Below are 24,031 nucleotides of genomic sequence, written 5' to 3' on the forward strand. Positions count from 1 at the left end.
AATATTAAAATTATTTTGCTACTGAAAATTCAAAAAATTTAAGGGCAGACATTTGGTGCAGTGGTTAAGAGGCCACCTTAGGATGCTCACATTCCATACCAGAGTCCTTGGGCTTGAGTCCTGGCTCTTCTTCTGATCTAGCTTACTGTTAATGTATACTCTAGAAAGCACCAGATAATGGCTTAAGCAGTTGGATCCCTCAACCCATACAGAATGAGTTCCAGACTCCTGGTTTTAGCCTGGTCCAGTCCCACTGTTGAAGGCATTCAGAGAGTGAACCAGAGGATAGAAGATCTTTCTCCCTCTCTCTCTTCCAAATAAATAAATATTTTTAAATAACTATATAGGACTTTTCTTAAAATACAATGAAAATAACTTTTAAGCACCTGCATCCAGCTATAAACAACAGTTTCATAAATAAAAATGTGCGGCAGTGTACATTAACCAAAGCATAAAATCCATAAGTAAGTGTAACTACATCTATTCAAGATGATTTTAATTACCATGATTAAGGGATGTGCTGTTACATATAGAAATCTATTGTATAAATGCTAGTTGCTAAATGTAGAAAAATACAGGCTGTCAAATCACTAGTTTTCTCTTAGCACATACGAAACAATTTTGTTGACATTACATGAAAGCTGGGAAAACAAAAGTAAAGGGAGATCCAGTGCCTTAACGTGTACTATGCCCTGGGCGTGATAAGCAGAAAACTGCTAGAAGGGTCACCCAACAAAGCTGAAGGAAGAGATTTCCTCATGGCTATGTCTGGAGGGAAAAAGAATTGATCATCACACACGTGAGCGGATGTGCTGAACAGCTGCCTCTAAGCACAATGCAGCACCATAAAACTTGGTTCCTACATGGCAACTGAGTAACAGCAACAAAGCCCAAAAACAAAGAAATGAGGCTTCTGACACCAAAGTGCCCTGGTCAATGTCCGAGAAAGCCAAACTCCGAACCAGGAGCAGAAAACATTGATGATTATGTAATCCAAGCCATATATGGGGAAACATCCCAAGAGACAGGGAAAAAGGACACCAAAAGAGGGGGGCCAATGTTGTGGAACAGTGGGTAAAGCTGCCATCTGCAATGCCAGCATCCCATCATGCTGCTTTGAGGCTTAGTTGTTCCTTTTTTTTTTTTTTTTAAGATTTATTTATTTATTTGAAAGGCAGAGTTACACAGACACAGAGGCAGAGGTGGGTGGGGTCTTCCATCCACTGGTTCACTCTCGAAGTGGTCACAATGGCTGGAGCTGCGCTGATCCGAAGCCAGGAGCTTCTTCTGGGAACCCCATGCATATGCAGGAGGCCAAGGACTTGAGCCATCTTCCACTGCTTTCTCAGGCCATAGCAGAGAGCTGGATCAGAAGTGGAGCAGCCAGGACTTGAACCGGCACCCATATGGGATGCTGGCACTGCAGTGGTGGCTTCACACTAAGCCACAACGCCGGCCCCCGTTGTTCCACTTCTGATCCAGCTTCCTACTAATGCATGAGATGGCCAAATGCTTGGGCTCCACCACCCAGGTCAGAAATGTAAATGGAGTTTCTGGCTCCTAGCTTTGGCCTCTTTGGCCTGGCCTAGCCCTTGGTAGATGCAACCATTTGGGGAGTGAATCGACATATGGAAGATCTCGATCTCTCTCTCTGTAACTCTGCCTATTGAATAATAACATTACAAAAAAGTTAGAGAAAAAGTAGACAGTATACATAATCAGAAGGGCAGGCTGACGTGAAGATGTCCACATGTACAACTGAGGGGCATTTGAGGACCAGCATCCCTATCCTGAGGTTCATGAGAACATGTGAAAATATGAAAATGCACTTACTGATTCTTCAAATGGAAAGAACTCATCCAGTTTTTTTTAAAGTATCAAAATGCTGCTAGCATACCTCTGAAATATGATCTTGTTAATAATTACAGAAGCAGAAACTTTTCTAAGAGCTTACTACATTGCATTGCAACTTCTTACATTTATATATGCATTATCACCTCAGAACCAGCTTCCAGATGGATATTATTTCTAGTTTTAAAGAAAATGAAATGAAATCAACTCCCTCTCCACTCTCTCACCCCCACCATGTGAAAACACAGCAAGAAGTCTGTAAGCCAGGAAGAGGGTTTTCAACAGACACTGAATCCTCTAGCACCTTGATCTGGGACTTCCCAGCCTCTAGAACTGTGAGAAATAAATATCTGTTGCTTAACCACATTTGGTGAGCCACACATCATCTGCGGTATTTTGTTATAAGCAGCCGGAGTAGACTAAGACAAGTATCTTCTCAAATGTCATATGCTGTGCTGATTTTCAATTTTGGGATACTTCCAGTTGACAGAGTCTCATTGCTTAGCCAAGAAGCCACAGCAATATCAGATGACTCTGGTTACCATGTCTACTAGGTATCACACTGACCATTAGCCATCCTCTTCTAGATGATATTAATACATACTACAACTAGGACTAAAAATTCTTACTCCTTAAAATGACTGGGCATACTTTCACTTTTGACAGATCAATTTATAGAACTGTCTATGTCTTTCTCAATAGGATACACAAAACTGGATACAATGGCTTAGATGCTTAGCATCTTTTCCGGAGCATTGAAGAAACTAAAGTAGGTATGGCCAGCACTGTGGTGTAGTAGGTGAAGCCGCCGCCTGCAGCGCCGGCATCCCATATGGGCGCTGGTTCGAGCCCCGGCTGTTTCACTTCCAATCCAGTTCTCTGCTGTGGCCTGGGAAAGCAGCAGAAGATAGGCCAAGTCCTTGGACATGTGCACCGGCGTGGGAGACCCAGAAGAGTCTCCTGGCTTCAGATCGGCAAAGCTCCAACCACTGTGACCATTTGAGGAGCGAACCAGCAGATGGAAGACCTCTCTGCCTCTGCCTCTCTGTAAATCTATCTTTCAAATGAATAAATAAATCTTTAAAAATAAATAAATAGGCTTAAAAAAAAACTAAAGTAAAACATCATGACTTGTAATGGGGATTTATAAATTGAATGCATCAGTAAATAGGTTTAACTACACAGCTTCCTCCTACAAAAACTGCCCCAAATTATTTTAAGGTGATACATTCAATCAAAAATAACTTCAGTGCAGGAAAAGACAAAAACCATAGATAAAAGATGGTTATTAAAATACAACAACTTATAACATCAATATAAAATAGATGGATTGTAAACCACTCTTCTAATTATCATTAAAATCTGTTTCCAAAAGTTTGTTTATATATTTGCAGTACTAGTACTAACAAATAGCACAAATACATTTTCTTATATATCACACATGTGTCAGGTGCTGTGTAAGGCACCTCCAAGTGTCCTTGCATCTACTACCAATCCTCCCACTGAATCACAGGTCAAGGCTATAAGGCAGACTTCCTGGGGGGCAACATGATCAGGCTTATGGACAGAGGATAAAGCAGCCTTCATCAAATAGCCTGCCATTCCACCTAACCTGCTGACAGAGGCAAGGAAAGTACTAAGAGGGAACAGAGGCTCCTAGATGCTTCAAGAAATAAAGGACGCTGTTACCTAGTTAGACATTCTAGCTTATGCCTAGGCTCCTGGACCAAAGTCCTCTAGGACACCCAATTACATTCTGCATTTGATTAGTGCTTAGCATTTTTTGAAAACTTTCTCAAAAACACTTCACTTGGTCTTCAAGAAGAGAATGTTCATTACACAAGGCCTGCATTATTTTGTATTTGAGGCTGAGACAAGAGGTATTTATAAGATTTCTATTCACTGGAACCAAGCTCCACCTCAACTCAAGAGACCCAACTTTCTCTGCTACCTCTCACCTGTAGTTTAAATCACTGACATCCCAGGATCACCTGGTGTCCCTCTTAAGGCCAAGAGATCTGAGAGCTGAACTCACTTTGTACTAAATCCTTACAATTTTTCTCCAAGAACACCAGAGTACTACAGAAGTGGCCACATCAGGGTCTGGAGTATTCTGGAGGCTAAGAAATTTGCTTACCTGAATATAGATAATGAAAAGGAACACTGATTCCACAGTAGCACCTACTTGTAAGCTTCTCTCTGGTAAGGGAGGGCAGAAGATAAAGCCCCTCAAGAGTTTGCCCACATCTTATGAGAACTTATTTGGGTCTAGATGTTTTTTTAGCCACTGGTGTGACAAGACATAAAGCAAAGTTTGATAAACAATATTTGCAGCAATACAGATATACAGGCATTTCTTATTTTTTAAAATTTTAGCTATCACATATATGGAAGAACATACGGTATTTGTCTTTCTACGTCTGGCTTATTTCACTCAACATAATGACCTTCAGTTGTACCCATTTTGATGCTAATGGTAGAATTTCATCCTTTTATAGATGAATAATATTCCACTGTGTATATATATATAAAAAACACCCTTTATCCATTTATCTGATGATAGACATCTTGGTTGATTCCATATTTCGGCTATTGTGAACAGTGCTGCTATAAATATGGCGGTGTAGATAGCCAATCTCCCCCTTCTCTCTACTCTCCCCACTCTAGTAAACACCATAATTTAATTTTTATTAGTTACCTTTGATTCTTATAAAATAAGAAATGGGAAACAGCAGCAAAAACAAGGAACAACCTGGTCCACTCTTCAAGAGCTCCAGAAAACAGCTGGCCCATTAAGGCCCAGGTGATCTCCTTCCTAGAAGGTGAATCAATCCATAGAAATGTTGGCAGTTCCACATCTAAAATTTACTGCTCCCAGGTACTCAGCAAGACAAGAACCCCAAACGTCTCCCAAAAATGTGGCAGGTCTCTTTCCAGCAATGTAGGGCAGTTGGTGGAACAGCACTCTCTTCACTTCTAGGACCTGTGTACAGAATCTGTAAACTAAAACCCAGTATCTCCCAGAAAACTTCCTCAATTAACTAAGTTCCGCTTATAACCTTTTTGTCACAATGAAAAAGGAAGTCTGTAAGAAGAAACCTTATTCAGGAAAGGCCTTTCAATGTGAAACCCCTGCAGGCTTAATTCACAGTCACGGAATTAAGACTATATAATTGCATCATCAAATACACAACAGATTTTTAATCAAATTACCAAATTCCATTTTATTGGCTTGTTTCTGGTAAGATTTGGCTTTGTATCAGCAAAACAAACTGAGCACTTACTTTATGCCAGGAGCCATAGTAAGTCCTTAAAATATATAGGTAACAAAACTGCCCTCCTCTCGCGGGGGACCCTATTTCTACCAAGAGTAAAGAGACATAATAGGCCAGCGCCGTGGCTCAATAGGCTAATCCTCCACCTGTGGTGCCGGCACACTGGGTTCTAGTCCCGGTCGGGGTGCCGGAGTCTGTCCCGGTTGCCCCTCTTCCAGGCCAGCTCTCTGCTGTGACCCGGAGTGCAGTGGAGGATGGCCCAAGTGCTTGGGCCCTGCACCCCATGGGAGACCAGGAGAAGCACCTGGCTCCTGCCAGATCAGCGCGGTGGCCATTGGAGGGTGAACCAACGGCAAAAGGAAGACCTTTCTCTCTGTCTCTCTCATTGTCCACTCTGCCTGTCAAGAAAAAAAAAAAAAAGACATAACAAATAATGTCTTAACTTGTATAACACCTTGCAATAATGACCTTTTGACCTTTTGGTGACTTTTAGAAAAGCTCTCAAAAGGCAGAGAAAATTCTGCCTGAAAGAGTCAAAGAAGACTTCAAGGAACAGAAAATATTTGTTCCAGGAGTACAACTAAGTGTGAGGGTTTATCAGAGTAGGAAAAGGAGAGTCCCAGAGACAGAGATCAGCATATGGTGAAGATATGCCAAGTTTGAGAAGCAAAGATGAGATGATAAAAGGCTGTTATATCATGAAAGCAAGAGGCATGCAAGTTACCTCACCAGCGAGAGGCATGATCAGTGGTTCTAGTCATGGAATGACAATATCTGATCATGTGGGGAAGATGAACTGGACAGAAGAAGGCTAAAACACAGACCATTTCCAAAACCACTGCAACAAATTCAAGAAAGAGACAAAATACAGGTCTAAGACAGAAGAGGCACACGGGGACTGGGAATCAGTAAGGCTTGGAGACTGACTGAGGGTAGAATCTAAGGGAAAGGAAACAGTAGTTAGGATCATGCCAAAATCATGGTAATCATGCTAAACAGAGCTAGAAACACACTGAACAAATAGGATTCAGCAAATATTACTGAGTGAAGAAAAGGAACAACTTAGATACATGGGGAAAAAACAGATTTGGCAAGGAACTTTTGAGATTGGACTTAGAGAACATTATTTACTAATTTGGTTCAAAATTTTGTATACATAAAAATTATCTTGGAAGGTTTTTAAAAAAATGAATTTCCTTGATTCTGTTTTTAAAATTTCATGACTAATTATGAAGATGAGCCATATTAGGAAAGCATAGTTCCAAGGAACTATGGCTTGATGCCTGGCTCCTGACTCCAGCTTCCCGCGAATGTGGAATCTGTGGAAACAGTGGTAAGGGCTCAAGTAATTGGGTTCCTGACACCCACATGGAAGAACTGTACTGAGTAGCTGACCCCTGGCTATGGCCTGACTCAGTCCTAGTAGTTGTGGGCTTTTAGAAAATGAACCAGGGAATGGAAATGCTCTTTTTCTCTCTCAAACAAGTAAAAAAAATTATTTTTAATCGGCCTGGCAAACTTGCAAGAAAACACCTCAGCATAACCCAGTTAAAACTGCCTGCTACCTGAAAACAATGTTGTTTGTTTGTTTGTTTTTTAATTAGAAGACATGAGGCTAGTGTTAAGTTTAATTGTCAAGACTGATAATAAATTCAGATTTTGGATTCATCAAAACATTTTCTTTAAGGCAGTATGGAGGCACATATTTCTGCTCACTGAGAACACTTCTCTATGATGATTTCAACATAATCACTATTAACAAAACCAAAGGGAAGACATTTTGTGATTACAGCAACATATGTTCTTTTCTTAGTAGTGGTCCCAATCTTTCAATTACTTGCTTCAGCTTTTCACAGCAGGAATACCTGTGGAAAGGACTGTCTATGGTACCTGTTCTGTGGTTAAGACAAAAGTGGAAGGCAACAACAAGGCTGAAGTGTCAGGGGCACCCTTCCTTCTCCCTACTACAGGATCCACCATGCTGCACCAGTGTGTTTACCATACCTCCAAACTCTAAGTAGTGACAAAGAAGGGAAAGGTGTTCAGATTTCACTCTCTTCCAAAAGGCTGGCACAGGACCTCGCAATGGCACATTCTTAATGACTATGTCTGGATCCATGCATGTACCAATCAATGAATGAATGGAGAACAGAATCAGCAAGGAGAGGGAGGATTATACACAGTGCTTCATTTTATTTTGTTTCACTGACCGAGTCAGTGAAATTCAATCGGTAAATGAAGATATACAACCACTTAAAAAAAAACACATTAACAATGGGAAGTCAATCCAAAGTCCCCAAAGCGATGCTCCTAAACTCAGAAACCAACACTTTTCTCCAGAGGTCTGTGAGGGCCTCACAGAAAAAAAAATTGCATAAATCTAGTCTATGTGAGTGACAATTAAGAATGACACCCGCCTCAGGATGGGTAAATCTAAAAATAGCCCCGTGAGAACAAATGACAACTGTGCAGATCGTTCTGAAGAACCCAAGCAAGTTCCCAGCAGCAACCCAGGGCGGAAGAAAGCTGGTCAATCAGGAAATCCGTGTGGGGAGTCAGCTGAGATACAAGCAAGAGCTGAGTGTGACAACGATCACAATCAGGATCTACATCATCAAAGAAAACAGTCAAAGAGAACCATTACGGTTACTTAAGCTTTTTCTGATGACTATACCTATCAACATAGAAAAACTCCTGGCTAAATGTTCACGCTGACTTAGCTACAAAATGCATGTTCAAAATTTCAAATAGCTAGACCTTGAAGTATTAAAAATAGATGAAAAACATTAGCAGTTTTCTATTTGTTATTTTACTTACAAGATAATATAACATTATAATCCTACAGAGTACAACCATCAAGGTAATGGCTGATAACAATTTCTCTGACACTCAGCAGTGTACCAGAGCATTCATTTTCTTTAACAAGAGAACTTGGTACAGAGCAAGAAAAACTAAATGTTCAATTTTACACATATCTCTAGATTTCAAACCAGTAAAACAAAACAAAAAAAAAAAAAAACACAACAAAAAATAAACCAAAAAAACCTCCAGCGATGCTTGAGTAGATACTAAAATGGCAAGCTGCATGTCAGAAGTGGGCCTCAGCTTCTGTCTTAACCCCAAATTACTCATGTGACCAGACTTGTTTCAAACTACAGTAACTCTACAAAACAAAATGGTTTACACTCTTGTATTTCTCTATTCACCAATTCTCCCTTCATTTTCCAAACTACAGAGTAAAACTTCATAAAGACTTTGATAATTTAGCTCTTCTCTGTTCCTGTCACAGCTAAAAAAAATGCCCATCTTTAACTTTGTGAGTCTAAGGTGACAGGTGACACGGAACATTTTACCAAGCTGCAGGATAGACAGACATGTAAGAGGTAAAATCATTAAGAAACATGAGGAGTCGGCATTATAGCATCCCATATGCGTGCCAGTTTGTGTTCAGGCTACTCTGCTTTCGATCCAGCTCCCTGCTAATGGTAAGAGAAAGCAGCAGAAGATATCCAACTGCTTGGGCCCCTGCCACCCATGTGGGAGACTCGGATGAAGCTCCTAGCTCCTGGCTTCAGTCACCAGAAGCCATTGTAACCATCTGTGAGTGAATAAGCAGATGGAAGATCTCTCTAATTCTGCCTTTCAGATAAATAAATAAATCTTAAAAAAATTATAATGGGCTCAGTGTTGTGGCACAGTGGGTAAAGCTGCCGCCTGTGGTGCCAGCATCCATATGGGCACCGGTTCGAGACCTGGCTGCTCCACTTCCCATCCAGCTCTCTGCTATGGCCTGGGAAAGCAGAAGAAGATGGCCCAAGTCCTTGGGCCCCTGCACCTGTATGGGAGACCGGGAAGAAGCTCCTAGCTCCTGGCTTTGGATGGGCGCGGCTCCAGCTGTTGCGGCCATCTGGGGAGTGAACCATCAGATGGAAGACCTCTCTCTCTCTCTGCCTCTCCTCTCTGTGTAACTGTGACTTTCAAGTAAAATAAATAAAATTTTTAAAAAAATCATAATGAGCTTAAGTTTATTAATTACTCAGGAAAGATACTAAACGACTACACCAGTCAACCTTTGCGTCATGGCTATACCTATCAGCATAGAGAACCAACTAGCTAAATGTTCATGTTGACTCTCCTATGAGTTGAAATTTTAAAGATTTCAAATAGCCAACCTTGAACTATTCAAAATAGTTAAAAATACACTTTATAGGCTAAAAAGAAGCCATTGAAATGAGCCTTTGTGTAGTACATAGTTCAGCTGGTTTTAGCCATGCAATCATGTAACTGCCATGGTCATCAAGATCACTCTCCCAAAACAGCCTCATGTTCCTCTGCAGTCAATCCTCCCCACACCAACAACTTCTGCTATGTTCTGTGGCCTTATTCTTGCCATATCCAGATTATTATATAAATGAGACCATACAGCATGTATTTTTGAAACCTGGCTTCTTCTATTTGTAATGCATTTGAGATGAATTAATGCTGTTGCATGTAGCAGCAGTTCATTTGTTGTTGTTAGGTAGTGTCCAATTGTATGGCTATACCAAAGTTGTTTATACAGTCACAGCTGGAAGACATCTGGGTTATTTCTAGCTTTTAGCAATTACAAAAAAAGCTACTATGACATTTTCATTTTTGTGTGAACATTATTTTATTTGGGTAAATACTTACGAGTGGAATTGTTTAGATGTACTTTTGCAAGGTTAATTTCATAAGGAGGTATCTCCAGGGCACTCATGGGAATTTGCTACTTAAAGAAATGCCTTTTTAATTATTTTCAAAGTGATAATTTAACCATTTATAAGTTTAAATTTTCACATGTGGCACTGGCTTAAAATGTAGATTTACCTCTACTGGTGAAAATACAAACTCTTCATTTCCTCATGGCCACACAAAGAAATGACTATCCATGACAGATCACATATGATCCACAGGCTGCAATTTGGAAGTTTTAATTATTATTTCTTCCTAGTGTTAGTTATGGGGAGGTGATATAAGAAAAGGAAAAAAATCAACACTTAACCTTTCCAAATGCTACTTTAAACACCTCATCTGATTTATTCCTCACTACTAGTGATGTAAATGTTACATGCATTGTACTAGAACAAAAACAAAGCCCCAGAGAAGGTAAGTAACTATCTGGATCAAGCAGTTCCAGAGAGGCCCAGATGAATGTCCAAGCTCAACTGTAGCTAGGGACCACAAGCTCCTAAACACTAAGTTTATGGAATTTTCAAGGCATATGCAGGTAGGAATTCCACAAAGGTTTTTAGAAGGTCATGACACACCCATATGCTTTCAAAATTTAAAAATCAGGCTATTCATTGTAACACATGAGTCGTACTTTGGAAATTTATATTCATTAAATAAAAGATAAAAAAAAAAAATCAGGCTATTAAGAGTAGCCTTTAGGGGCCGGTGCTGTGGCGCAGTGGGTTAACACCCTGGCCTGAAGCTCTGGAATCCCATATGGGCACCGTTTCAAGTCCCGGCTGCTCCACTTAATATCCAGCTCTCTGCTATGGCCTGGGATAGGAGAAGATGGCCCAAGTCCTTGGGCCCCTACACCCATGTGGGAGAAATGGAAGAAGCTTCTGGCTCCTGGCTTCAGATCAGTGCAGTTCCAGCCATTGTGGCCAACTGGGGAGTGAACCATTAGATGGAAGACCTCTCTCTCTCTCTGCCTCTCCTCTACACAGAAACTATCTTTCAAGTAAAAAAAAAAAAAAAAAAAAGACATGTCAACTTTAAAAAAAAGAGTAGCCTTTAAGATATGATTATGTTTATGTGTGTTTTAAGGGACAGGCACTCATCTCAATCTTCTAAGACAGCTGTGTAACCTGTTTTCAGTGGTGATTACTGATAATCATAAACATCTCTAAAATGTATCAGGAATCCAATCCTTTACTTCTACACAGAAAAGGGACACAATTTTAGTGGGTTGCTAAGAAAACTATGGTAGCACTTCTAGGGAAGTCATTGACACTGATAGGATACAAGTTCCTTTGAAACATTCTGACTCTGTTAAGTTCTATTTACACACTGAGCTAGGAGTCAGGAGTTGACATTCTGACTTTTACTAAGTCAAAATTACAGCCCCAGACCGGGAACAATTTGACATTTTCCTGTAGGTTTAAAGTCCAGGGAAAGACAGGGTAAACTTCACTCATCTTCCTCCCTTCCATCTTGTCACCTCTCGCACGCTCCTGAAAACAATCTTAGTGAAGATCACAGATGAATTAAGTTGACATTTTAGACTTGTTCTAACTGAACAAGTCACACTGAAGCTCTCTTGCCTTTATCATAGTTATCCTGGTTAAGTTCAGATTGGAACAAGCCAGATGGACTACCATTGGCATTTAAAGGGTACTACACCTACTTTAGCTAACTTAACAAGTAACTGTATGCATAAAGTTTCCAATCCAACACTCCCGACCATCAAGGCTGTAGGATTTATTATCAAGAAGTCTGAAAAAGCTGTTGCTTTAAAAAGAAAGCTATGTTTTATAAAGAGCGCAGACTATCTTAAAAAAGGATTAAAATAAATTTGATTTTAATGAAATTCTGAAACATTTTGTCATTTGTTTGGGTGGACTGTTTATATGTTAACCAAAATTGTTTAACAGCTTCCCTGGGAATTTAACCCACTCAACATTAATCTCAACTTCTCTGACAAATTCTTATACGAATATTCACCATAAAACTGAGTCATTTTCTACTTCACTACAAAAAAAAAAAATAGGGAATTTATTTTTGGCTGATTCTAGACGTAGTGGTAGAGGTAGAAAAATAAAAGATGATGCTGGAGCATCTTATTGTTCCGGAAAACAGGAAATGCTCAAAACAATGCTGCACGTTAAAGGAATACAGGAGTTCTAACCCAGCCCCATATATCCTCTTATCAGACCTTCAAGTTTTCAGCCTACATTGTCTTGTTTAGGGATCACACCACAGCAGCCTAGGATACTCTTTCAGGGTAGGCAGTTTGTGCAGCAGTTAGGATGCCACTTGGGATGCTTACATCCCATACTGGAGTGTATGGGTTCAAGTCTTGGCTCTACATCCTATTCCAGGTTTCTGTTGGTATACACCCTGGTGGACAGCAAGTGATGGTTCAAGTACTTCAGTACCTGTCACCCACATGACTTTGGCCTGGCCCAGCTCTGGCTATTCCAAGTATTTGGGGAATAGATAGAGGCTCTCTTTGTGCCTTTCAAGTAAAATGAAAATAAATACAAATTTTAAATCCTCTTTCAAATGCAGCCACCTCCCCAGGGATGAAGGAATCATGTGCATTCACAGCTAGAGCAAAAGCACAGATACCCAGGGTTCCTCCTAAAATTGGGGGACAGGGGGCAGAAGTAGAGGGTCAGGAAGGAGAAAAAAGGCATAATTTTCAAACCCATCAAGGTTGCTGTCCAGGAAGAGTGGGAGCTAAAAGATGATTTGAAAAGTGGAACTCAGAAAAAGCTTATCTCAAAAATTTAGTAAATTTTGGGCCTTAAAGAACCTAGAAAAGCAGTAAGAAATTTTTGCTTCTTAGTCTTCTCTTCCTAGTTCCAGGACTCAGGTTGACTGAGTTACACAGTTAATTATGAGGCAGTTAAATTTTTTTTTTTTTTTTAGGCAGTTAAATTTAATAACACTACTTCTGTGAGGAAATGAAATTCTCCTTACTCAGCTAAATTTGTGTGTGTGTGTGTGTGTGTGTGTGTGTGTGTGTATGAGACAGAGACAGAAAACTGCTCATACTAGATTGGAGGAATGTGGTTTTGAATCCATTCTTCCAGTGTTGTTTTGGGATTTCAGCGAGCTACAAGTTAACAACAATGTAATAAAGCTGGGCCCCCACCCCTACCTGCTGGAATATCCACTCCATCACCTCGAACCCCAGGTGGACTCAGGGTTTCCTAACTTAGTAAAAAGCACTCTGCATCACATGCTGTGCTCCATCTGCAGGGTGACTTGCTGCCTGCTGCCACTGCTTACGTAATCAAATCTTACTCAGCCTTTGAGTTAATCAGGAATGCCCAGGTCCTCTGATAAAGAGCTCAGAGAGACAAGAACTGAGGAGCACTGCTCTCGGGGCTTCCCAGAGTCCTCTGCAGCTGGCGAGGATGTGAAGATCTAAGTTTCACTTCTGCCGACAACATGTCTGGGAAACCTCTGTACCCTGGTTCTCTCTAAGAACATCCAGATGACCTCTGGTATTCCTTCTAGTCCTAAATCTCAGCCTCCCATTCTATAAGTATTTGGCTGGGATCTCCTGTGGTACATTCTGCCCTAACTCATGAAATGTAATCAAGGTAATTTACAATAAATGAAGGGGCTGGGAAGGGTGTGACAGAGAATGGTTAAATGAGTATAGGAATACAGTTGTATAGAACTTTTAGTGGTCCACAGAACAGTAGGATAAGCATAGTTGACAACAACTACTTGAATATTTCAAAATATCTAATAGGATTTTGAATGTTCCCAACATGAGAAAATGATACAAACTTGAGGTGACATACCAATGACCCTAATCTGATCATGACATATTGTACACATGTATTAATATCATACTGAACCCCTTATATATGTACAATCACTATGTGTCAAGGGAAAATAAATGAGAGGAAAATAAGGCAGATTGTTTTGGAACTTTGGAGTATTTGAATATAACATAGCTTGGCCCTTTCCTTACTAAATAAAGAGATTATCTGAACTTGTTTTAAAAATATAGAAGGTTGGGCCTTTAGTCTAGTAGTTAAGATGCCTGTTAGGATGCCCGCATCCCCTAACAGTGGCTAGGTTCAAGGCCTGGGCTCCTAGCTCCATCTTTCTGCTAATATAGACCCTGGAAAGCAACAGATGATGTGATCAAGCTCCTGAAGAGAGACCTGGACTGAGCTCCTAGCTTAAGCCTGGCCCAGTCCCTGGTGTTGCAGGTATTTGGGGAGTGAACCAGTGGATGAGAGCACCCTCTCTCTGCCTTTTAAATAAACAGGAAATTAAAATTTTTCCAAGATTTTTTGAAGATTTACCTGAAAGGCAGAGTGACAGAAAGGGAAAGGGAAAGGGAAAAGGAATGGGAAAGGGAAAGGGAAAGGGAAAGGGAGAGACACATAGACCTTCCACCTTCCATCTGCTAATTCATTCCCCAAATGGTTGCAAAAGCTAGGACTGAGCCAAGCTGAAGCCAGGAACCAGAAACTCCATCCAGGTCTCCCACATGGGTAACAAGTACGTGGGTCATTTTCCACTGCCTTCCCAGGCACACTGGCAGGAAGCTGAATTGAAGCTGAATTGAAGCTGAACAGTGACTCAGGACTCTAACTCACATTCTGATATGGGATGCTGGCACTCCAAGTTGGGTCCTAACCTGTTGTACCACAATGCCAGCCCCTTAAGAACTTTAAAAAAATGTATTTTTCAAATTTCTAAACTTCTAAAAAAACATAGAAGTCTTCTTGTGGGTTTTTAAACCATGAGAAGTATACATATACATTCCAAACACATAAAACCATGAAAGAAGACTCCATCAAAATTGAACTGTCACTCTAAAACAAGAGCTGTGCCCAGAAAAGATGTGTAAGGCATGTCCAGGTCCAGAAGGCCCAAACCCTGAAAACCAGTATCCTCTCCCTCTCTCTTACCACACACACACCCAGGTTATAAAGTTGAATGCTTATATAATAATTACAGCTTATTTAGCAGATATCCAATCTAGTATTCCAAACACTGGCCATTCAGAAAATTCACGCTCCTCATGCAGCTGAGAGATGACTCATGGGACTCTAACGTTCAAACAGTAAAAGAAAACTGTTAATAAAATGCAGCCTCAGCAAACACCCTTTGACCTCCCTGTAAAAACACAAGCAAGAGTCTAGGAACTTCTTCCCCTGTGATGGATAATTTGTGTGTGTTGGTGCTACCTACTAAATGAATTTTAAAATGTTCTCATTGTCACTTACATTCACTATTCTCCCTTCTGACCTCTACAATAAATGTACATGAACCCAGGCACCTATACACTTCATATTAAAATGGAGATTTCAAAAGTAAATTGCCTATTTCAGGAGCACCTGACTTCCACTCATAATCTAACATCTTTCCATCAGTTCTTGAGAATTATTAACAAATACATATTCATCAAGAGATCCAAAAACACAAAGCACACAGAGTATAACATTTTTAAAGATGACAATCAAATTTTTTATAATTTCAAGAACAAGAACCAGATATTCAGAAACTATGTAATTTATCCTTTTTATTTTATGCTGTTTTCCCAAAAAAGTCAACTGCAATTTTAAAAAACCTTTAAAGTAAGCATTTATGTCACATTGTTTTTAGAAGAAAAGATTCTACAGGTAAACTCTGTCACCTGGTTTTGTCTCCTTAATGCACTTTTGGGAGTTACACTACACTTACATAACTTACCCTATTTTATACCTTGCAACAAGAGAGAAAACTCTTAAAAAAAAATCAATGTATATTTTTCTCACATACCACTAGCCAATAAAAATGTTTTTGTTTATAATCACAGAAGAAAGACTACAGTCTTCTCCTCTATCATAAACAAATAAAATCCCAGTTTCATAATTGTTTAGCTTTCAAAAAATTTTGGAATAGGAAAATAAAAACCATAGTTTTAAAATGATTTTTATACTTAACTACTACACTGGGATATAAAGAGAATATGGGACCAAACACATTATTTTGAAACCTGCTTAAAAGATTCTCATTTTAAAGCAGCACCTAATTTTTTTTTCCTAGGCAGCGAGTTACTAAAGGTAGAAAGATGGCATACAGCAAAAGAGAGAGCACAGGTAGCCAATTTCTGTTCAACATAACACAAGTTAGTAAAATTCACTGCAACATTAAGCTTCCAAAGAAAGAGCACTAGCCACTTCTGTGGGTGTCCTCTCGTCTCAGTACTATCCAGACTGAGCAGAGAAGCAAGGGAACAGACATGGATGCAGATGGAACTCACCAGGATGCCTGAAGGGGCCTTGCCATGGTAAATCCCTTGAGTCTTACTTAATGAGTCCTCGTGAACCTTCTCTTCCTCATCTTCACTATCATCTTCTACGTAAAACATTTTAAAGTTGAACTTGATTATTAAGCATGCTCTTTTTCAGAGATGAAGTTATCATCAAAACAGAAAGCTTCCCTGCTGACAAACTGTGCAAACTGTTTGCAGACAACAGTGATATTGGTTAAAACTGAAAGGAAATGGTTCTAAAAAAAAAAAAAAAAAGCAATGCATACACAACTTTACCAATGAGATTTGCTCCAAATGCCTCAACCCCTTCTCTCTAAAGGAGATAAGCAGAGGCCTGGGACAGGCTGTGCCATGTGTTTACACTGATAGGTACCAAGCCCTGCCCAATCACATGACGGACACTGCAGCTTCCATCACTTGGACAGGGATTGAGTTAATGATTCTCTAAACCAATCACACCCTCACTTTCAGAAATAAAACAGCTATGTATTCAGAGAAGTGATCTTATGTAAATTAATCATGGTAGGGACATAATTTACATCTATTTTCTGAAAATCAGCTTCCTCAAAGTCAGCTAAGCTACATTTACTTCATAGCGTCCAACTAACTAAACATGTTTACTTCGTCACATATGACACAACCCAATATATTTTGACAATTCTGGGAGAGATCCTACCCAGCACAGTAAACAGCACATTTCATTCTACTTCAAGAATATGATGTTGCAATATTGTAAAATTCAAAGATTCCTGGTATTTCCTTACCAGCTCTTAGTAACTCAACATACAGTAAATGCAACTGAATTTTTCTAAAAATCTAAAACAGACAAAAATATACTATTTTTTTCACTGCTGAATTCTACTAAACTTTTAAGAAGATCAATTCTTTTCAAACTCACTCTATGAGGCCAGTATTTGCTTTGATTCCAAAACCATGTTATGGGTAGAGTACGACTTGTGTCCCCCAAAACTCATGCAGATGTTTAAACTCTAAAGTCTTAATAGCTGTCATTCCATATATTTTTTAATAAAGAATGTTATTTTATTCAAGGCATTTTTGTCTAAGATTGTGCTACACATTATAAATAGCATTAGTCACATGTGGATAATGAGCATTTGCTATCAGGCTAGTTCCAAATGCAACATGTTCTAAGTGTAAAATATACACAAGCTTTTGAAAACTTGGAATGAAAAAAAAGGGAATGTGAAATAATCTCATAATTTTTTTATGCTTATCACACATCAGCATAGTAATATTTCTTTTTTTTTTTTTTTTGACAGGCAGATTGGACAGTGGGAGAGAGACAGAAAGAAAGGTCTCCCTTTTGCCGTTGGTTCACCCTCCAATGGCCGCCACGGCCGGCGTGCTGCAGCCGGCGCACCGCGCTGATCCGAAGCCAGGAGCCAGGTGCTTCTCCTGGTCTCCCCGTGGGGTGCAGGGCCCAAGCACTTGGGCCATCCTCCACTGCACTCCTGGGCCACAGCAGAGAGCTGGCCTGGAAGGGGGGCAACCAGGACAGAATCCAGCTGGCCTGGAAGAGGGGCAACTGGGACAGAATCTGGTGCCCCGACTGGGACTAGAACCCGGTGTGCCGGCGCCACTAGATGGAGGATTAGTCTATTGAGCCACGGCACGGGCCAATATTTTATTTCAAACATAGCATATACATTTGAAAATTTTTTAGGGATTTATTTATTTGAAAATCAAAGTGACAGAGAATGAAACAGTGAGACAGAGATTTTTCCATCTGCTGGTTCACTCTCCAGACAGCCACAATGGCCAGGGGTGGGCCAGGCCTAAGTCAGGAGCCAAGAACTTCATCCAGGTCTCCCATATGGGTGATAGGGGCCAAGCACTTGGGCCATCTCCCACTGCTTTCCCCAAACCATTGGCAGGTATTTGGATCAGAAGTGAAGCAGCTGGGACACAAACCAGCATTCATATAGAATGCTGGCACTGCATGTAGCAGCTTTACCTGTTATGCCACAAATGCTAGTCCCACATCTGGAATTTTTAAAAATTTTTGTTTTATTTGAGAGAGACAGAGCAAGATCTTCTATCCACAAGTCCACTCCTCCATGTTCACAATAGCCATGACCAGGGTAGGTGGAAGCCAGGAGCTCAGGTCTCTCAGGTGGATGGTGAGGACCCTAGTATTTGAGCCATCAGTGCTGCCTCTCATGATGTGCATTAGCAGGAAGCTGTACCAGAAGCCAAGGAGCTGGGACTCAAACCAGGCACTGCGATATGGAATGCAGGTGCCTCAAGTGTTATTTAACCACTGTGCCAAATAACTGTAGCAGAAATGGTAATGTTTTATATATACTGAGCTAAGTAAGGTATTATTACAGTTAATTTTACCAGGTTTTTTCTTTTTAGTGTTGTTAGAAAATTTTAAATTACACATGTGGCTTATATCCTGTTTCTATTGTCCCTACTGCTATAGGTCCCTGCTGAAACAACTCTGAAAGCAGTAGGGGGAGGGGAGGAGCATTCAAAGTTTCACCTGTTGAAGAACTAAAACAGGCAGGAATTTATCATTCTGTGAAAGTATTTAATTCAACAAAAATATACTACCCAATCCATATATAGTGAATGATCTTCACATTATTAAACTACCTTCTCTATCTCTAAACTTCACAAAAAGACAAAATTTCTAAACACCTGACCAAGCAAGGGAGAAGTGATAATGTTTAATGTAGCAATATATTAAGGTTCATATAATAAAAATGTTAAGTGGCAGAACTGAAACAATTTCAGTAGAACTAGCAGGAACTTTTCTTGCATCAACATGCTTCCTTGCTTGTTGTCTTGTCTACCAGGTAAAATTGTGGCCTGGAATACAACAAAGTAGCCACCATGGCTTGTAACCTAATTCACTACACATCATGTACACAAATCTCTCCTTTCAAAAGAAAAGTGATTGGATTTTTAAAAAAGATTTATTTATTTGAAAGGCAGAGTAATAGAGATTTTCCACCCACTGTTTCACTCTGCACGTGGCCAAAATGGCCAGACTGGTACAGGCTGAAGCCAGAAGCCCAGAGCTCTTTTGGGGTCTCCCACACAGGTGGCAGTGGTCCTAGTACTCGGGCCATGCTCTGCTGCCTTCCCAAGCACATTAGCAGGTAGCCAGATCAGAAATGGGGCAGCCAAGACTCAAATCCACACTTCCATAAGGGATGCCAGCGCTGCAGGTGGCAGCTTAGCTCACTGCCCCACAATGCTGGCCCCAGTGATCGGATTTTTACGGTCTACATGCCTATATAAAAATTGAAATCTTAGGGGCCAGCGCCACGACTCACTTGGTTAATACTCCGCCTGGGACACCGGCATCCCATATGGGTGCCGGGTTCTAGTCCTGGTTGCTCCTCTTTCACTCCAGTTCTCTGCTGTGGCCCGGGAGGGCAGTGGAGGATGGCCCAAGTGCTTGGGCCCTGCACCTGCATGGGAGACCAGGAGGAAGCACCTGGCTCCTGGCTTCGGATCAGTGCAGTTCTGGCCATTTGGGGAGTGAATCAATGGAAGGAAGACCTTTCTCTCTGTCTCTCTCTGTCTATAAGTCCACCTGTCAAAAAAAAAAAAAAAAAAAAAAAAAAAAAGAAAAGAAAAGAAAGAAAGAAAGAAAGAAAGAAATCTTCTTCCTCCATGACCTGCAAGACCTGCAGTAGTTTCAGATCCCTGGCATCAGAAGGCAGTAATAAAAATCCAATGTTGGGGTGTTGCTAGTGGAGGAATGAAATGGAAGGAGAAACAAGAGACCAGGAGAAAAGAGGAGGCAGGTAAGAGAACAACACAGGCAGATTAAAAAGAAACCACCAAAGATGAAAGAAGGGAGAAGTCAGAGGGCAGGGGAGACAAAATGTGGCACAGATTAAGAAAATATGCAGGAAGGGAAATTTATAAGTAGGAAGGAGGATGCAAAGGAAAAACAAAAACCTTATCCATTTTGAATGTGACAAAACAGTTCAGAAAGGGATCAGGCAATTAGTCCAAGATAACCTGCTTAGTCAGAACACATGGCCTCCCAATTTTCGGTTCAGAGCTTTTTTTCATTATTCTAAGTTGAGATCAAGAATGTGCTAGGAAGGAGGAAGGAGGCTGACAAGAAACAGAAGAGGAAGGGCATAAAATAAGTGATTAGTGGTAGAGGACAGAGGTCAGCAGGATGAACTCTGTTCAGGCAACATTCACCTCAAAGGGCTCTTACACAATAATTAGGCCCCAGGTCAACCATTCGGGTTTCCTGCTAGTCACGGTATTATTCTATTATTTTGATCTATGAGTCACAGAATGTCCTGACTGCAAGGGAGAATACACCATGGATCCATCAGAGATTTAGCTCATTTTGTAAACACTTATGTCACCACCCGGCACAAACCTACAGTTTCCTCCATGGGTGACCTCAGCATCAACCTGACATTCTGGTTCTAGTCTATCACCTCTGTCAATAAATGCTAACACTGAGTTTAACAAGTTTTCAGAAAAGATCTTATTTGAAAGGCAGAGTGACAAAGAAGGAGAGACAAAGAGAACTTTCAACCACTGATTCATTCCTGATATGGCCACAACAGCCATACCTGGGCCAGAGCAAAGGAGGAAACCAGGAACTCCAGCTGAGTCTCCCACATGGATGGCAGGACCCAAGTACTTGGGCCATCACCCACTGCTTTCCCAGGCACATTAGCAGAGAGCTGGATGAGAAGCAGAGGAGCAAGGACTCCAGCACTCTGATGTAGGATGTAGATGTTACAAGAGGTAGCTTGATCTGCTGCACCACAACGCCTGTTACAGGACCAGCAATTTCAAATCCCTATGATGTCAAACTTTTTTTATAGGTTAAAATAACAATAAGTGGTTGAATACTAAGAAAAAATTACTTTCAGCATCTTGAGTGATCTTAAGAAAGAAGGGAGATGGAAGTTCGAAGTTTTTACCAAGACATGAATTTTTCAAAACAACAGTATCATTTAGGGAAACAAAGCTAAAATGTTAGTCAGGAAAATCAGATTTTTTTTATTAAAAAAAAATTTTTTTTGACAGGCAGACTGGACAGTGAGAGAGAGAGACAGAGAGAAAGGTCTTCCTTTTCCGTTGGTTCACCTTCCAATGGCCGCCACGGCCGGCGCGCTGCGGCCGGCGCACCGCGTTGATCCGATGGCAGGAGCCAGGCACTTCTCCTGGTCTCCCATGGGGTGCAGGGCCCAAGCACTTGGGCCATCCTCCACTGCACTCCCTGGTCACAGCAGAGAGCTGGCCTGGAAGAGGAGCAACTGGGACAGAATCCAGTGCCCCGACCGGGACTAGAACCCGGTGTGCTGGCGCCGCAAGGCAGAGGATTAGCCTAGTGAGCCGCGGCGCCGGCAAAAATCAGAATCTTATTCAGATTCCACAAGTGATAACAATGCTAAGTAAAATATATACCTTCTTTGTTTCTGTTTTTCTCCTACTAATCCTGTAAGTATGTGTTACATAAAGATGATGTATATGATGGGCTTTTTGAGAAAATGCGGTGATTAATTTAAAACTTCTTAACCTAAAATTTGCTTCTTTGAATTTGTGCTACACTGATTTAATAGAAATACTTTTATGCCATAAGCCGTTCTCATTTTACCACAAACATAAAATAATTATACTCCCCCTAGTGGCCATATTGCAGAACAGCAATACCCTTCTCCTGGATTACCAATGAAGATGTGAGAAAATGAGAAAGTTTTGGGTGGAGAAAAATCATGATGAAAATATTTTTTAAAATTTCAATTACAAAGAATTTCATAATCTCCACTGTAATTATATCACAATAAAGGAATCAATTCCAGTGCATTTCTGCATCTTCAAAGACACTCATTATTGAGGGAACCACAATGTAGAAAGAACACAGACCACCTGCAACAAATTTCCTTGTTTCAATTTAGCACTGGCTAGCTCTCCTACCAGCTACACTACAGCATAAAAAGGGTTTCTTCCTCTATTCAGAATTACTTATAATTCACTGTTTAAACTATGGAAACAAATTAAACGCGAAAATTTGGTTCTGCTCAGGTTTTTCAAACATTTGGAGTTTAATTGCTTAATAGATGCTGGCTATATAGTTTACTCAAGTTCCAGTGTTTCATAATATCCTCACACTGCCCCCAAACTCTAAAGAGGACAGCTAGTGGCTATTGCACTGAACTGTGAATGAATAATCAAATGCAAACAAGGTCTTTCCAAGAATATAGGAGAAAAACAGGAAGGGTCTCCTGAGGTCGATGGCCTCCAAAAAATAAAACATTTGAAGATTTCTCATTTAAGAGTCACATGTTCTGTATTCTACTCTGATTGGTCTACTTTTTTAATAAAAGGTGACTAATGGCAAATTTTTCTTCTACCAAGTTCAAGGGTTGATGTGTAATATTTACTGTATGGCTTGGAATATCCTCAGTGTTTACCTTAAAGTTTAAGGAGTTTGGGAATAAATAAACCTCTGAGTTCTAACCCTGTTGACACTAATGTCCTAGGTTAAGCTTTCACCATATGTGTGTGCATGTTTAATTATTTATTTGAAAAGCAAAGTTAGAGAGAGATGGAGAGAAAAACAGGGAGAGACAGATCTTCCATCTGCTGGTTCACTCCTCAAATGGCTAAAATGGCCAGAGCCAGGCAGATCTGAAGCCAGGAGCCTCCTTGGGGCCTCCCACGTAGGTGCAGAGCCTAAGAACTTGGGCCATCTGCTGCTGCTTTCCCAGGTACACCAGCAGGGAGCTGGATTAGAAGCAGAGCAGCTGGGACTTGAACTAGCACCCACATGGGATGCCAGTGCTACAAGCAGTGGCTTTATCTGCTGTGCCACAGTGCAGGCCCCTCACCCAATATTTTCAGATGAGAGAAAAAACAGTTGCCTGGCTGCAGCAGCCAGGTATATCTGATCATCAAGAGTAATATTAAACAGACAAATTAAGGATCAGGAGAATTATGGCTTGATTTCTGTCGCATAATTCTGGACACTTCCAACAAAATAAAGCTGAAAGAAATGGGAACCCTTCTGCCCTGCTTCACTGAGGTAGAGATGAGGATGTGTTGAAGCACACAATGTTTCTGTTTGAATGTCCATCATTTTCTTCTCTTCACCTTCTGAACAGCAGTTGTGTGGCGATGCACAGAATGACATACTAATTACAGGACCGTCATCCTTATTTCATCCAAACTCAAGAAATCATGTTGAAATCAGTATTATTGTCAAATTAAAAAATACTAAATAATTTTTAAATTATCGTGATTTAACCTATGCAGAAACAAATAATCTGCCACAAACATACAAGTAACAGGGGCATCCTAGAGCTTCACAACACCATAAGGCCAAGTTTGAAAGTACTTTGGGAAGCATTATGTTGGGTTTCTCCACTCTATATCAAAAAAGTGAGATAGTTTAAAATTTACCAAAGAAAACAGCAATGAATGTTAAATTAAGGTGAGCAAAAGGGATTCCATCATTATCTCAATCCAGTGAAGACAATCACAAATCATGAGATTGGCAACATTCAGTCATACATTCCTTGACTCCCAAAAAGACTTTTCCCTTTTACCTCAAGATTTTCTCAACCACTTGAAAAACCAGGGATGGTTGCTTTAATTATTTTGTTGCTTTGGTATCTTTCACTTACTTCAAACACCTAGAATTTTTTGAATTTAAAAAATACTCGTGATTACTTCCTGCCACCATCTTCCACATATAGAAACGAATAGCTGCTGTAGTAATGCTAAGTACTCAGAAACCAAAAAAAGGTAGCAATAATCTTCTCCATGTGTAGTTTCTGGGGCAAGAATGTAGTAGTTCTTTCACATATAAAGTTCACACAAATACATTCAATAGGAAGTCAAGAGATAAATATACAAAGAACATAAACAATAAACATTTTACATACATAATTATCTTTAG

General features: G+C 40.3%; 1 protein-coding gene across 3 annotated transcripts in view; it reads right to left on the minus strand.

The window, feature by feature from the left end:
- LPIN2 (lipin 2) overlaps nt 1-24,031 on the minus strand; it is a 99,033-nt gene that overhangs the window by 48,415 nt on the left and 26,587 nt on the right. The window contains exon 1 of one of the 3 annotated variants that reach the window (XM_002713608.5): nt 16,102-16,323. The exons of the other annotated variants lie outside the window; for them this stretch is intronic. Coding sequence (XP_002713654.1) covers nt 16,102-16,209 — 108 coding nt within the window. The 5' untranslated portion in view covers nt 16,210-16,323. Of the gene's footprint in view, nt 1-16,101; nt 16,324-24,031 lie in introns of those variants that run through there. 3 annotated transcript variants of the gene reach the window in all.

The sequence above is a fragment of the Oryctolagus cuniculus genome, chromosome 10 (genome assembly GCF_964237555.1).
Source record: "Oryctolagus cuniculus chromosome 10, mOryCun1.1, whole genome shotgun sequence".
In the NCBI taxonomy this organism is placed as follows: domain Eukaryota; kingdom Metazoa; phylum Chordata; class Mammalia; order Lagomorpha; family Leporidae; genus Oryctolagus; species Oryctolagus cuniculus.